Genomic DNA, 15206 nt, shown 5'->3' with positions numbered 1-15206 from the left:
ATATTGAGAAATATTGATGAAATAAAATGCGTATTTTCATTTTCCGTATTTTCATTGTAAAAATTTATTTTTCACTGCAGTGAAACATATTTTCCGTATTTTCACTGGTGTCTTGCCGGACTACTTTCTTTTAAATTCTACCAGTACACAAAATTTAAGGGAAAGTTTTTCCAATTTTATCGCAAAAAAGAGAAAAATGTACATAATAAACAGAAAATTCAAGTTTTTTCTATAAATACATGATTTATTTTCATCTTGTGGCATGAAAATTACCATATTTCACTCGTGGCTACCGCCACTCATGAAATATTTATTTTCATACCACTCGAATATCCTCTATATAGTGAAAAAGCGGGCGATATAGATATAGAAGGAAAACGCTGACGATTAAATGTATAACACGGGAGAATAGAAAACTGTTATAAATAAAAAAAATGGCTTCTACAATGTTTGTAATTAAGTTATATCAATCAATTTTCTTTTGATCATCATATTTTATGTTTTATTTATATTTTATCCATTAAGTAACTAAAAAAAACTTTCTGCTATAAATACCAATCAACTAATTCAAGTATCCACGTGTCACCAGTGTATTTGACTTAATCACGCACCGACACTTGTATATTTCAAGTAATCATACACCTCACCCTTGTATAATGCCTTAATAAAGTAGCTACATAAAACGCGGACAATATAGACATATAGTGAAAAAGCGGGCGATATAGATATAGAAGGAAAACGCTGACGAAATAAATGTCATGAAAGTTTTATTGAAATACTTAAGGACAAAATTCCAAAACTGAAAGAAAAACCAGTGAACATAATTATGGACAGAGAACAGGGTATTCTCAATGCATTTGAAAAATGTCTGCCAAACAGCAAAATTCTTGTACTTTTTCGATTATGTCCAAATTTCCATATCCCCATATTTCGCATCCATATAACAAAATTGGCTTAACAGTTTTCATGAAAAGTTCTATTTGCAAATCTATTGGCATTAACAAATTTCTTGCTTTCTTTATGAGAGAATACATTGCTCGTGTAGCTGTGTAGCTTGTTGTGCTATAGCACGCTTTGCATTTAAAAAAAACACTTCTACTAAATAAAATACCCAAATATTTGTAATCGTTTGTAACTTCAATGATCCAACTGTGGAAAAAATCCAAAAAAAGGTGTGAATTTGAAGTTAATACGTTATATTATATTTTCGTAAAGTGGGCCGAGTTGACCCGTGCCGAGTTGGTATAGGGCCGAGTTGACTCTTTTCCATCAGGAAATACCACAGAGCATGCAACCCTTTGATTTTAGTTTTCTTAGTGGTAATTTTAGAGCGTTAGGTAAAATTTGAGGTCTAAAATGCGACAGTCCAGGAGAGAGCGCATGCGTGCCAGCCATTTTGGAAACAACAAAATATGTCGCGTTACTCGAGGCCACCAAATTCGTCGCTCTATGTCCGAAATGTGCCAGATCAAACGAGGTATCAAGTAATTTTTGTTAATATAATTTTCTGTTCGTAACTGCGCTCAAAGTCTGGCATTATGTAATTTGTGTCCAACGTAAGATCTGATAGAAAATGCATCGCTAAATTATTTTTGATTTCAAATCTGGAAACAAATTATTTTCTGGAAAAAAACCTCATTTACTTAATGAGAAGTCAAGTGGTGTTTGATAGATAGTCTGACTTTTCAATCAAATAGAATAAAAAAGATATGATTTCTAAAAAATTCAACTTATTTTCCGTTTATATTTAGATTCTACTCCACTAAGGTTTTTTGAAGTGAAGGGACCGAACATATTTTTTCAAGATTTTTGAATAACTAGATGTATGTCTAGACCAATAACTCATGTACATAAATCAGATCATTCGCTCATTCCGTTTCCAAAAAAATAATCAATTTTATTGTGCAAATAGGCCTACACCCATTGATGGTCTCTATATGAACTACGTAAATAACCGAGGTATATCAAGTGAAAAAACAAGAGTTGTTTCCCTTAGCTTCGAGTAAAATCAATATCTCTAATGCAGAATGTCGCAGCTCAAACGAAACAAAGGGGTTGTTGACTCTGCTGTGAGTTCTGGACCTGGTGTAGAGGGGTCTGTAAAAAGACAAGTATGCGCTACTCAAAATATTTATTCTTCCCTACAACAAAACCGTGGCCTGCGCCAACAATTTCTCAATTCAAGTGCGCATGCGTTGTGCAGATTAGCGGGGAAATTGAAATATTAGCGAGAAAAGTTAATCGAAGATATTGAAAAGGTTATAAAGTACTATTATGTATAGGTAACGGCTATTGGATATGAGATATGAGCTATGAGTATATGAATTAAAGAAATAACTACGGAAAACAATAAGGGACATGGACATTAACATATAAATATACAGAGACAGGCATGGTCACGAACAGACCAAAAATATACAGCACTTGGCAAGACGGACAATGTATACTTGACCCTGTGACATCATCCCCCTCATAGGGAAATGTCGTCCCGACATTTAAATAAAGGTCAACCCATATACACTTACCTTAGAATAGATAAACCGCAAGGTTCTTCTCTATACTGTCCAATAATACTCTATACTCCTGTACATATCGTACAAATATATCCAAAGACTACTCAATAACTACTGTAGCTAACAATAATCTACACTACAGCTCAAAAATCTGTCAAAGTTTCATGTAAAGTCACAGAGACAGGACACCATATACATGAGCATCAGGCCTATATGCCCACATAAAAATGTCAATATACAATAAAATCATTCAGAACACTTACATAAATGACTATTAAGCACTTATTTTAGTATTCATCTCACAGATGGCACTTAAATCTGTGAGGTTTCCAATAAAGCGCACACAATAGGGCTGTAACAATACGGTAAAAAGCGTATTGCAATATATTGCAATACGCCACATCCGTATTGCAATATATTGCAATACGTATTGTTATTTATCTTAGGTACTGGGAAATAATTCAGAAAAAGAGACTTGTATATTATTTCAACAAATATAATATATATCTATATATCTATGTCTCTCGCAAAACAGAATTATTGGATATTTTCCTTTAACAATTTTTAACTGTTTCAACTATGGAAGCATCAACTGTTAGTAACTTAACAGAAATATAAAACTTTAAACACTCTTCATTAAGTAACTAACAATCTAAACTATATCCTAATGATTTTCTTAACACAGTTTCAGACTCGGAATAGATCACAGGGATTGAGTGACGGTGGCAATTTATCTGCGTTTTTCTTTAGAAAAATTAACATGTCTACTTTGTCAGCATCTAGTATTCAATAATTTCATGGGTCTCTCTTTTCCTTGCAATTAAAATTTTATATCAGATCGTAATTATTTCCGTCTGCCATAGTAAATCACCGATTTATTCAAGCATTTTTCTACCCGTGCACCGTGTAATTTTTTTACCCTAACACCGTTTTTTTTACACGCTTCCTACTTTCGGTTGTTATATTTTTTTTGTGTATAGGACATTTTCATAATATTTATCAAGAAAATTTATCAAGAAAATTATGGAAGACTTTCTTTTATTTATAGAGAAAATTATGAAACGCTGTTATTACTAAATAAAACCGGTGCAACTAAATGTGAACCGCGGTACAATATTTATTTACCCTGCACCGCAATATATCGGTGTACCGGTAAACCGTTACAGCCCTAGCACACAACATCAGAATCACAATGTAATTTGAGTATATGCAGTAAAGCAAAAATACCATATGTTACAGATAAACCCCATAATATAACTTTATGAATGAAAGTAAATTTGTGTTACGACATCACTGTCTCTTTCAAATACCTTAAAGCTTGCGATCATACTCAACAATATGAAACTTCTATGCTATGTCACCCAATAAGTTGATGTTAACCAACTTGGCGGCTTTCTTTTTCTAGCAACACGGTCTGGGACAAAGGGTAATGCACATGGATTAAGAGTGGACTTGCGTTTTTGAGGAATGATATATTTCTCAACAGATAACGGGGAAGTGGGAGGGGGAGTTTTAGAATTTCCAGTTGTGTCTACAGTGTGCACTGGTTTGGTACAAGAAAAAGAAGCGTCAGATTCAACTGAGTTATTGAGAGGAAGACCTGAGAAGGGTAAAAGGAGATTCCTATGTACAGTTCTGGGATTTCCTCTTCCATGCTCCTTCTTCACAAGGAATACAGGCACATCAGGATTTGGTTGCTCCACCACAATATACACATCTCTTCCCCACTTATCAGCAAGCTTGTGCTTTCCCTTCAAACCAACGTTCCTCACCAGGACTCTGTCTCTTGATTCTAGTTTGGCCTCCCGTACTCGAATATCGTAACGTTTCTTATGCCGTCGGGATTGTCGCAAAGACTCTCTGGTGGCAACTTTGTAGGCAAAGTCCAGACGCTTTTGAAGGTCACGAACATAGTTAGAATGATCAGTAGACTTGGATTGATCATCAGGCTGGATTCCGAGGAAGGCGTCGATGGCAAGACGTGGATGCCGTCCGAACATTAGAAAGTGGGGTGTAAGCCCCGTGCTTTCATGTCGGGTAGAATTATAGGCATGCACTAATGCTGGAATATGTGCCTTCCAGTTAGATTTCTGTAAATCTTCCAGGGTACCTAACATGTTCAATAATGTCTGATTAAAGCGTTCTGGCATGCCATTGCCTTGGGGATGATATGGAGTGGTTCGGGATTTCTCAACATTGGCCAGCTTACACAGTTCCTTAATGACAGCAGATTCAAAATTACAGCCTTGATCACTGTGTAAACGGCTAGGGAATCCGTAATGGCAAATGAACTGCTCAAATAAAATCTTGGCCGTTGTATGGGCTGTCTGGTTCTTAGTGGGGATAGCTTGAGCATATCGGGTAAAATGATCAGTGATGACCAATATATGCTCAAAGCCACCCGCAGACATTTCCAAGGACAGATAATCCATACAAACAAGCTCAAGAGGAAACGTTGATTCCACAGAGACAAGAGATGCGGCCTTACCCACAGGGGTTTTACGTCGAATGCATCTGGCACATGCCCGAATACGCTTTTCAACATACGCGTCTAAACCGGGCCAGAAAAATCTGGACTTGATCAAAGATAAGGTCCGATCTCTTCCCTGACCGAGGTATATCAAGTGAAAAAACAAGAGTTGTTTCCCTTAGCTTCGAGTAAAATCAATATCTCTAATGCAGAACAATGCAAATTTAGCTGTTTTTAAACCGCTAGGTTGGGGCGATTTAATGTCCAATTTTAAAATTTAATATGAAATTAGGCAAAGCCTATAAACGGGGAAGTCGGTAAAAAATCCTTTCATTTTTCCATTTTAAAGGTGTCATTCGGTATTATATGTACCAACTTCCGTTTTCACTCGGAACATTCGACGATTATTATTAATCCGAAAAGTTGAGATTTGTTCCGTTATCGGAATACACCGCCTTTTATCATTGAGTCACATTGTAAATGGCGGCGCCTAACTAGAACTGACACTGAAAATTTCATTGATAGGTATAGAATTCTATATATTTTTTAATTGTTTTTTATTTGAATTTTCTTTCAAATATACATGTGTAGTCTATAGCCGGGCAAGCCAAAGCCCGGGCCCGCTTCGCGGTCCCGGACTTTGACTTCCCCGTATTACACCAATGAAAAGCTTGTGATCTTAGCTTCGTCTCGGTAAATATTTCAACACATTGTTTGACACTGAAGGTATTTAAATTTACGGTTAAACCTACCACAAGTCAAACCATTTTACATACGTTTTATACAGTGAGATACGCAATCGGTTATCTTTACTCGCAATTCTACTGATTAGAAAAGCCTGTCATCTGCTAGTTCGGAAACTGTCAATCCGTGTATTGGCCCAATAAATGAAAACAGTTTAAACGCTTTTCACTCAAATCGGCCAAAAATCGCATAACAATCGATTATCAATTTAGATGATATATAAATACACTGTATTAAAAATTATTGTTTCAAATTTAAATGTACCAGTTGATTTAAGATAGAATTTCAAAATTTATTATTTTAGGCTATTGGACCTCAGTGGAGTGCCTTTAAAGGTGTTTTTTTTCCAATCATTTTATAGCATGCCTTTTTTTGGGGGGAAAAAAACAGGTACAACGTATTGTTACAGTCACTGCGGCATTGCCGTTGCCTTACGCAAACTTGTACCTTGATCATAACATGTTAAGTTCTTGGTGTATTGTCTTCATATTTGGCCACAACAACCCTTGGGACAAGACCTTTCATTAGTTCAGTGAGATTTTACAACATTTCTTGCAAGTTTTACGTGTAATTATGATTCATCTAATAGACATGTGTATATATTTTTTAACAGGCCAGAAGAGCTAAGATCGATGTTTGGGAAGTATGGACCACTCTCGGATGTTTACGTACCACTAGATTACTACACAAGAAGACCAAGAGGATTTGCATATATTCAATATCCTTCTTTGTTGTATGTTTATTTCAGGAACAAAATACACAGATCCCAGGATGGACAAACAATTTCAATGTATAAAATTGTTGTAATGATTATATGATATTTTAGTCGAATCTATTATATTATTATATTAATGCTATTGTTTTCATAATATTGATAGAAATTCAAGACAAGTAAAGGTAAAGATAAAGCAAAGTCAAAAAGTTCAAAATACAGCCACAAGTGCGCATTTTAAAGTAAAGACAGGTTGATTTCTGCCTTAAAGCACCAGACAAGTTAAAGTTACAGACAAGTACAGTTAAAGTAACAGTCACATGGTCTCGTTTTCAAGTCTGCATTAAACATACAGACTGGATAGTTTGAGACATGGAAAAGGTCAAGAAAGTAAAGAAATGTCACAATTTGCATCGGTATAAAACGTATATATCGGTCAGGTCTTGCAATGGCTCAAGGTCCCCCATCCGGTACAGTTGGTAAAAGTGTACAGTGAGTAATACATGTGTATATCATGATAAAAGATGTTGTTTATTTACTCTGTAAAATATGAAGTATGTTTAAAGTAAGTTTTAGTTATTCATCTTGAATGACAGGCACCTTTCTAAATACCAGATTTTTTCTTCTTTTCTTTTATCTATTTCTGCTTTTATCAAACAATATCATTAATTTCAGTGGGGAAAAATAATGATTTATATTTGGGAAAGGGCATTTAAGGAGTTTTATATAAAAAATTTTAAATTTGTTTTAAAATTTTAATAACATTTTTTTAAATAAAAGTTACAATTTCAATTGTCAAACAAGCAAAAGATTCAAAGTACAGTAAAGCATGACTAGGGCACAAAGTAAAGTAAAACAAGTCCCAACAAGATTCAAACAAGGGTTAGTGTACAGAATCATTCAAGTACAGTACAGACAGAGCAAGTTTACACAAGTTTACAGACATACAAGACAGTGGGGAAAAAGTACAATGGCTATGGACAAGACTGGGTTACAGATTTATAACAAAAAATTAAAGAAAAAGGGGGTAAAGATTTGTAACAGTAAAGCATGGCAAAGATTTTTGCAGTTACAGAAACTTAAGGGCAGGTGTAGAACAAATATCCATTTTGAAAAAGAAGACTTCATACCCATGTTTTATAAGCAGATTTATCTCTCAGTTAAAGTGATTTGGTATAATTTGAAAACTATCTTTAAACAAATCTTCCTTATGGAACTTTCTAGTGTAAATCTTTTAGGCCTCTTATCTTGTTAAAAGAAACATTAGCATTGGCCATAAAGTGTATGTTTATTGCTGCATATAAAAATGTAAAGCCTGATAAAAAGAAAAATGTTCTAATGTTTTCCATAAAGCTTTTAATTGAGGTTCAAATTTTATTTTATAGAAGGTTGTTTTGGATATGTGTTTATTGTTTGAACAAGCCCTGTTCTGTTTGACATGACAACATTAGCTTCTAAAAGTATTTAACATATATTTGTCTTAAAATTTGATCATGTTTGAAATATTCATCACAAGTTAGGAAAAGGTGGTGGGTATATTAGGTTTTATTTTAGGGTCAAAATCAAAATTAGCAAGGTTTGAAAAATTTTACTATTGATTAAATCATAATGAAAACAAGGATAGCCCTGCTTATATCCATACTGCTTTCTGTGGTTTAAGTCACTGTCAATGTTTTAAGGGGGGAAAAAAGTACTATAATTGGGTGAAAATATTAAAAAACACCATTTAATGTGGGGTATTGGTTTTGATGGGCGATGGTGCTTTTTTTAAATTGGCTATTAAAAAGAAATCACTAATTCTGTAGACAAACATAAATTTTGAACTCGAGCATTTTACTCGTTCAGTTGAGGGAGTAAAAACAGATTTTGAGAAATTTTAAGTGTATAGCTAAAGTCCTTAACCAGGTGAACATTTGAAGATCCACGAGATGCTGACGATGCCCTGTATCATTTGGACAGAACTAGATTCTTTGGAAGAGAGTTGGAGATCGAATTTGCCAGAGGAGATCGAAAAAGTAATTTTAGAATTTAGTATATGGATTATCATAGAAATTATCGCCTGAACTGTCTTGATGAAAAATATATAGACGAAAAAATGTGTTATAGCAGTTTTAATCTTGTGAAGCAATATATTGGTATCTCTAGTTTGTAAAATGAATTGATATGAAATAATTCCCATTAAACCTGCATGTGTTCACATAAGCCAAACAAGTTCAAGAAAATCAACAGTAAGAAAAATGTACTTAGATTTTAATAAAAGTAAACATATTTACAATTCAAGTGTTACATGCCATGAATGACTGATTTTACAATATTCACATTTTCAAAATTTTCATGAAATTTAGCATAAATCTGAAGGCATGCTGCTTTAAAGATGATGTTAAAAGGTGTTTTTGTTTTGAAATTTTACAAAATTATTTTTGAGATAAAACAAGATGAATGGTGCAAGGGTTAAGAATTACAAAAAATAAGATATCTCTTCATCAGAGTTCATTTATTAATACATTTGTACTATATTCTTATAAAGTTTAGAATTTTATGGTAAAATGGAAATAAATTTTCAGCACCAAATCAAATGAGGGGGAAGGAAAGGTCATCTAGAAGGTCACCATACAGAAGTCGCCATGACGACAGAAGACGAAGATCATACAGCAGAAGTCCAAGGTATTGATTGTCTGATTTACTAAAAAATAATTCTTGGGGATAAACTTTAATAATTAATGTTTGTCATAGTGCACATAAATTTGCTCTTTATAATAGCTGGTGTTTATGAATGAAATATATTTCAATCTTATATTTAAAACAAATAATTTTTCTTTTTATTTTATGTGATTAAGTATTTTTTACTGATTTTTAGCTCGACTATACGAAGTATATGGAGAGCTGTCCTACTCGCCCCGGCGTCGGCGTCCGCGTCCAGATTTTAGATTAAAGTTTTGGTGCAGTAAAATATTTTTCACTATAACTTTGTCATTTCTTAAGGTATCAACTTCAAACTTCAAATATATGTTCCTTATCATCAACCACATCTTATGTGACAAGGTTCATAACTCTAGCACCAATATTTACAGATTTATCTCCCCTTGAACTTAGAATTTTCCTTAAAAAATACTATTTCTTACTGTTTCTTCTTTATTTCGTAAGGGATCAACCTCATACTTCAAATATATTTACCTTATCATCATCCCCATCTTATGTGACAAGGTTCATAACTCTAGCACCAATATTTTCAGATTTATCTCCCCTTGAACTTAGAATTTTTCCTCAAAAAATGCTATTTCTTACTGTTTCTTCTTTATTTCTTAAGGGATCAACCTCATACTTCAAATATATTTACGTTATCATCATCCCCATCTTATGTGACAAGGTTCATAACTCTAGCACCAATATTTTGAGATTTATCTCCCTTTGAACTTAGAATTTTCCATAAAAAATATTATTTTTTACTGTTACTTATTTATTTCTAAAGGGATCAACTTCATACTTCAAATATATTTACGTAATCATCATCCACATCTTATGTGACAAGGTTCATAACTCTAGCACCAATATTGCAAGAATTATCTCCCCATAAACTTAGATTTTTTTACTAGAAAAATGTTATTTTTTATTATAACTTTTTATTTTTAAAAGTATCTACCTCAAACTTCAAATACTTATTCCTTATCATCAATTACATTTTATGTGACAATGTTCATAACTCTTAAAGCAATATTTACAGATTTATCTCTCTTTGAACTTAGGATTTTCTTTAAGAAATATGATAACTTCTTTACTTTTTAAGGTATCTACTTCAAACTTCAAATATATATTTCTTATCATTACACAAATGTTGTGTGAAAAGGTCCATAACTCTAGCATGACTATTTCTAGAATTATTCCCCTTGATCTTGGAATTTATGTTAACAAATGTTATTTTTTTTACTATAACTTAATACATAATTATACATAATTGATTTTTCTTTCATAGTTTTGTCCTCCTTACTGCGTCCAGTATTTTATTAGTCGAGCTTCGCTGTCTCCTGTGACAGCTCTTGTTTCTGTGAGGAAGCTATCCAGCTAGCTTACGGAATGTCGGTGGTTCTACTCAGGTGCCCGAAATAATGCACGGAAGGGCACCTGAGGTCTTCCTCCACCAATAAAGCTGGAACGTCACGATATGACCTATACTGTGTCGATGTGACATAAAACCCAAAACAAACTGATTTTTCCACGTAACGTCGTGCATTCTCCTTTATGACATCATCGCATCATGACGTCACATCATCAATTTTGAAATATAGTTCTGTTAAATTTTTATAATTTTGTTTCATTTTCAACATGATGTATGATGACATCGGCTTTCTTTTCCTTAAGAAGCAAAATTGATGTATGACAGCATTTATTTTTGCCAGTTATTTATGCCATTTAGTTATGATATTCTTTTCATCTGCATTCAGATATAGTCCGGCTACAGTGAAAATTATATTTTATAAATTTCACTAGTGGTTTATCAGAATATAATCACCTGATATATTACAGTAAAACACTGGAAAGCATGAAATAATTTGTAAAAAATCATTTAATGTTGATTTTGTTGTAAATGGCTGATTAAGTACATGTGTTTGTAGTACATAAAGCTCTTTCACTGCTTTAATTGCATAAATATACATGTAATTTAGAACTCTGTTGGTGGTGTTGAGAGCTTTTTTGGTATTAAAAAGAATAAAGCTGAATTTACTGACTGAAAGGGTGTTTATGCTGACCTTGCAATTATTACACACATCTGTATGTTTTATTTGTTTCATTACAATTGTTGGTTGTTTCTTGACTTTGGAGTCCCTCTACAAAATTAACAAAATTTATAAAATTGTATATGAGAATTTTTAATTATTTTTTTTGGAAATTTAGTGTTTGAAACGGGACCCATTAACAGACCTATCATCAAACACTGATGTTTTACATGAGCATGTACTCACTAGATTTGTAGATGTTTTTGTTTGAGAGTGTCGAGTTACGCCATCTTTTCTTGATAACTGTGGTTTGAAAATTTAAAGAAGGATCATGAATGCTATTCAATTTCTTGTTATGATAAAATGTTGGGTTTGTTGACTAGTTTTTTATTACACAGACATTACCTTTCAATATTTTTCAGACGTCGATCAAGATCAAGAAGCTATGACAGAAGGTGACCAAAAATTTTATTTTGAATATTTTTTCATAGTTGATATAAGCAAGTTTTATATATCGTACCATAATGCAATTTTCTATTTTATATAAACTTGACTTGACTGAAGTAGTTTTCTAACAGTTTAAAAAGCTATGCAATAAAATACAGTGATAGAGCTTAGAGCTGTTATGAAATTCTTCAAGATCTTATATTCTTTTAAACAACTAAAGCTCTTTGACAAAAATCATATAATACAGAGCAATGTTTTCGAATTTATCAGCATCTCAACTGTCAAAAACAATTATGGTAGTTGTGGATGGTAATATTGAATGGTATAGTACATTATAGCAACTATTCAAGCATATCTGTTAGAAAGGTATGTTACTTTGTGATGGCTAGTGCCTTGATGTTGAAGATGGCTTTTATTTGCAGGCACCGCTCCAGGTCACGAAGTTATGACAGGAGGTGGGTTCTATGTTCTTTAAATGCACATAGATCATGGCTGTAATTAAGTGTTATTTTGTCTTTGCACATTTCTTACCTTCTTATTTTAGGATAGGTATTTAATGTTTGCAACTTGAAAATATGATGAGTAAAGAGTTTTTCTGTGTAGGATAAAAACAGATTTAAAATGAAATGATACCTTAGATATGTGAATTGATACCATATCAAGATAGAAGATTGAAAGTAATTTTCTGGTGTATCTTTTATATAAAATAACATTGCGCAACATTTGGACTTTTTTTACTAATGGACAGGTGTGCAGTGGTAAGGGTGCAAGATTAGAATTTGAGAAGTACTGGGACATTGCCATGTTTTAGTCATATGACACCAATACTGGTTAGTTCCAGGAAGCCAACTCAATGTGGTTCAAATAAGTTTCAACTTTGAACAATCAGGCTTAAGGAAAATATAGTTTATGAACTCCAGAAAGGTTTCCCTTAAGGTATATTTACTAAAGAAGTATTGTAATTTTTTTTGCAATTTCAGGAAATCACGTTCCAGGAGCTATGAGAAGAAGTAAGTGCTTCTATATTATTTCATCTGTTAATATATTAAATAGTGCAAGTATTGGGTCTGATGTTAAATCATTGCCCATTGGTTTTAAATATATACATGCAGTTTTCTTTTAACTTAAATGTTTTAGGAAATAGTATATAATAAGATTTTAGATTGCACAATACATGGGATAAAAGTTTTCAAGGATTATTCCTTAATTTAGGATTTTCAAACATTCAAGTAAAATACCTGGTTACTGAAGAATATGACATGGATATTCTTGAACTTTATTTATAGACGATCAAGGAGCCGAGGTCGCCGTTCATACACACGTTCTAGAAGCAGGTCACGATCTAACAGGTACAACGACTAACTGACGTCTTACTTAACCTCTTTCCCATTTACAACTACCATCTTACATCCACACACTTTTTGTTTTGCCTTCCATGAAGCTGTTCCAGCGACCATTTGAAATTTCATGAATCTTGACGTTTTCTTGTATATTGTTAAATAAAACTTTAAAAAAACTGCTAGGAGGGTCATTTGCTTGTAAAATGAATAAATGAATTTTACCATTTAATAATAAGGTCCTAGAACTTGAGAATAGAATAAATTTTTCAAGTGACTAGTGTATATTTTCTAGCTATCTACTAGTAGTTTAGTTTATACTATTATAAATTAGTCTAATTTATTATACTTTAATTTTGTTGGAAGCTTATTAAAACACTCAAATACTTTTTCTGGAATCAACAAGTACTAAGTAATGAGTGTAAAGTGTCTTGCTCATGGAAACAACAGCTTGCCCTGGACTGGGTTTGAACCAAAATGGCCAACAATCCTTAAATTTTAAGTTTAGACATGTTAACCATTTGAGGATACCACCACTGATAAGTAGTTGATAGGTTATACAGGTACTTTCAGGATAGTATTGGTGTTGGAATGATTTACTGGAACAAATACATATTCTTATATAAATTCGTTGGTTAAATGGGGAAAAAATCTCAATCAAATATGAGCTGATTTGTGTAGTTATGATTTTTCAACTGTTTAAGTAATTTATAAAAACCAAACAGTTTATTAATTAAATATCTTCTTGTTCTTAAATTATTGATAAGTTGTTTGAAATGTTAATTTCAAAAGATTTACAATGCATGACACAGAAAAAATGATGTGCTTGTAATGCAAGTTTATCAAAGTTTCATTTTGACATGAATGATTCCCAAGTACTTGCTACTTCTTGATCACCATACAAAGTGGCACTAGATAAGACTTGTTGTGAACTTGTAACCGCAGTTAGTTCAATGTTGAGTGAAATGGTACATCCCTTGTTTAATTTTACTTGAAAGTGGGTACATCTTAGTTCAGCATTATATATAAAAAGTTAATTAATTATATAAAAAGTTATATCAATAGTTCAACATAATGTGAGAGGTTACTTTAATAGTCAGTGTAATGTAGAATGTATCATTTCAGTTAACTTAAACATATTACATCCTTGTCAGAGGTTATCTTAAAGTTAGTGTAATGTTTCAGTTCAGTAAAAAATTTAATGTTACCATTTCAATTCAACGTAAACATACTGCTTTCCTAGTCCAAACTGTTTGAGGTTACCTCAGTCGGTGTGGAGTGAAATATTAGCATTTTAATTCAATATATAGAGGATATTTGTTTCGCATGTTGGATCAAAATATTTTGTCACAGATTGAACACCAGCTGTATTATTTTCATAAGTGGCAGAGTAACAAGTGAAAATCAAAGGGCTGGTGCCTGTGAGTAGAAGATTATTTGATCTTTTGTTCAAAAGAAACAAATATCCTCTATACATGTATATTGAACTAAAATTTTCATTGAGTCACAGTCACATTGTTCTTGGTGAAAATAATGCTGTAAAACTTTATGAATTAAATGATACTGTACAGAAGATATTCATGTGCTTCTAATTATCAAGTACTTTTTGCTCATGACATGATATATTTCTGACAATTTTTCCTCCTATTTAAGATATATATTCTTTTCATCCGCATTCTGATATAGTCCAGCAACAGTTGAAATTATATTTTATAATTTTACTGTGAAATTATCAAAATATAATTTAATTTTCCAATGGAAAGCATGACATAAAACAAAGCATGAAACATTGCTAGTTAACTTATTGTTTTGCTCTTAATTATGCTGTTGTAATATTCATAGGTCAAGGTCGTACAGCCGTTCTCGTTCAAGGTCAGGAGGTCATGGCGATGAAAGAGAAGCAAGAAGTCGAAGTAGAACGCCACAAAAAGATTAGAAAGATTGTTATCTGTCGTTTAAAAAGTCTTCTGAACAAAAATAACAATTTCTCTAGTACCTTACATCTGTTCCTTGATATTAATTATGCTGAAAAGACGAAAAAGGAAAGTTTTGTGGTAGTGAATAATATATGACCTGTTTTATAAAGGTTTCCAGACAAATGATCTTTAGTACAAACAGATTAGCAGCAAAATTGACATTTTAAAACTTATTTTATTTTGTTATGTGTTATGTAATATGATTGGCTAGAACAATTATAAATGTTTTATTGTTAACCCTGAACCTTCTGGTCACAACTGGTGGCAAAGGCTAAACACAATGTTTTCAGCAGCG

At 32.6% G+C, this 15206-nt stretch overlaps 1 protein-coding gene across 2 annotated transcripts; it reads left to right on the top strand.

Annotated features, from left to right (window-relative positions):
• The first annotated feature begins 1357 nt into the window (after positions 1–1357).
• LOC132736078 (serine/arginine-rich splicing factor 10-like) lies at positions 1358–15005 on the top strand. Of its 2 annotated transcripts, XM_060723144.1 has the most exons (9): positions 1358–1477; positions 6341–6447; positions 8353–8454; positions 9004–9103; positions 11574–11606; positions 12021–12053; positions 12579–12608; positions 12885–12947; positions 14778–15005. In XM_060723144.1, exons 1-9 carry the CDS (start codon positions 1413–1415, stop codon positions 14869–14871), a joined length of 627 nt encoding a protein of 208 aa, XP_060579127.1. In that variant the 5' UTR covers positions 1358–1412; the 3' UTR covers positions 14872–15005. The 2 variants fall into 2 exon arrangements, with proteins under 2 accessions (XP_060579127.1, XP_060579129.1); XM_060723146.1 differs by lacking the exon at positions 12021–12053.
• Positions 15006–15206: the final 201 nt, after the last annotated feature.

This window comes from Ruditapes philippinarum, unplaced genomic scaffold (assembly GCF_026571515.1).
Source record: "Ruditapes philippinarum isolate M1 unplaced genomic scaffold, ASM2657151v2 ctg2899_1_1_1_1, whole genome shotgun sequence".
NCBI lineage: Eukaryota > Metazoa > Mollusca > Bivalvia > Venerida > Veneridae > Ruditapes > Ruditapes philippinarum.
The sequence above is the reverse complement of the archived record's forward strand: the minus strand, read 5'-3'. Positions and strand labels throughout refer to the sequence as shown.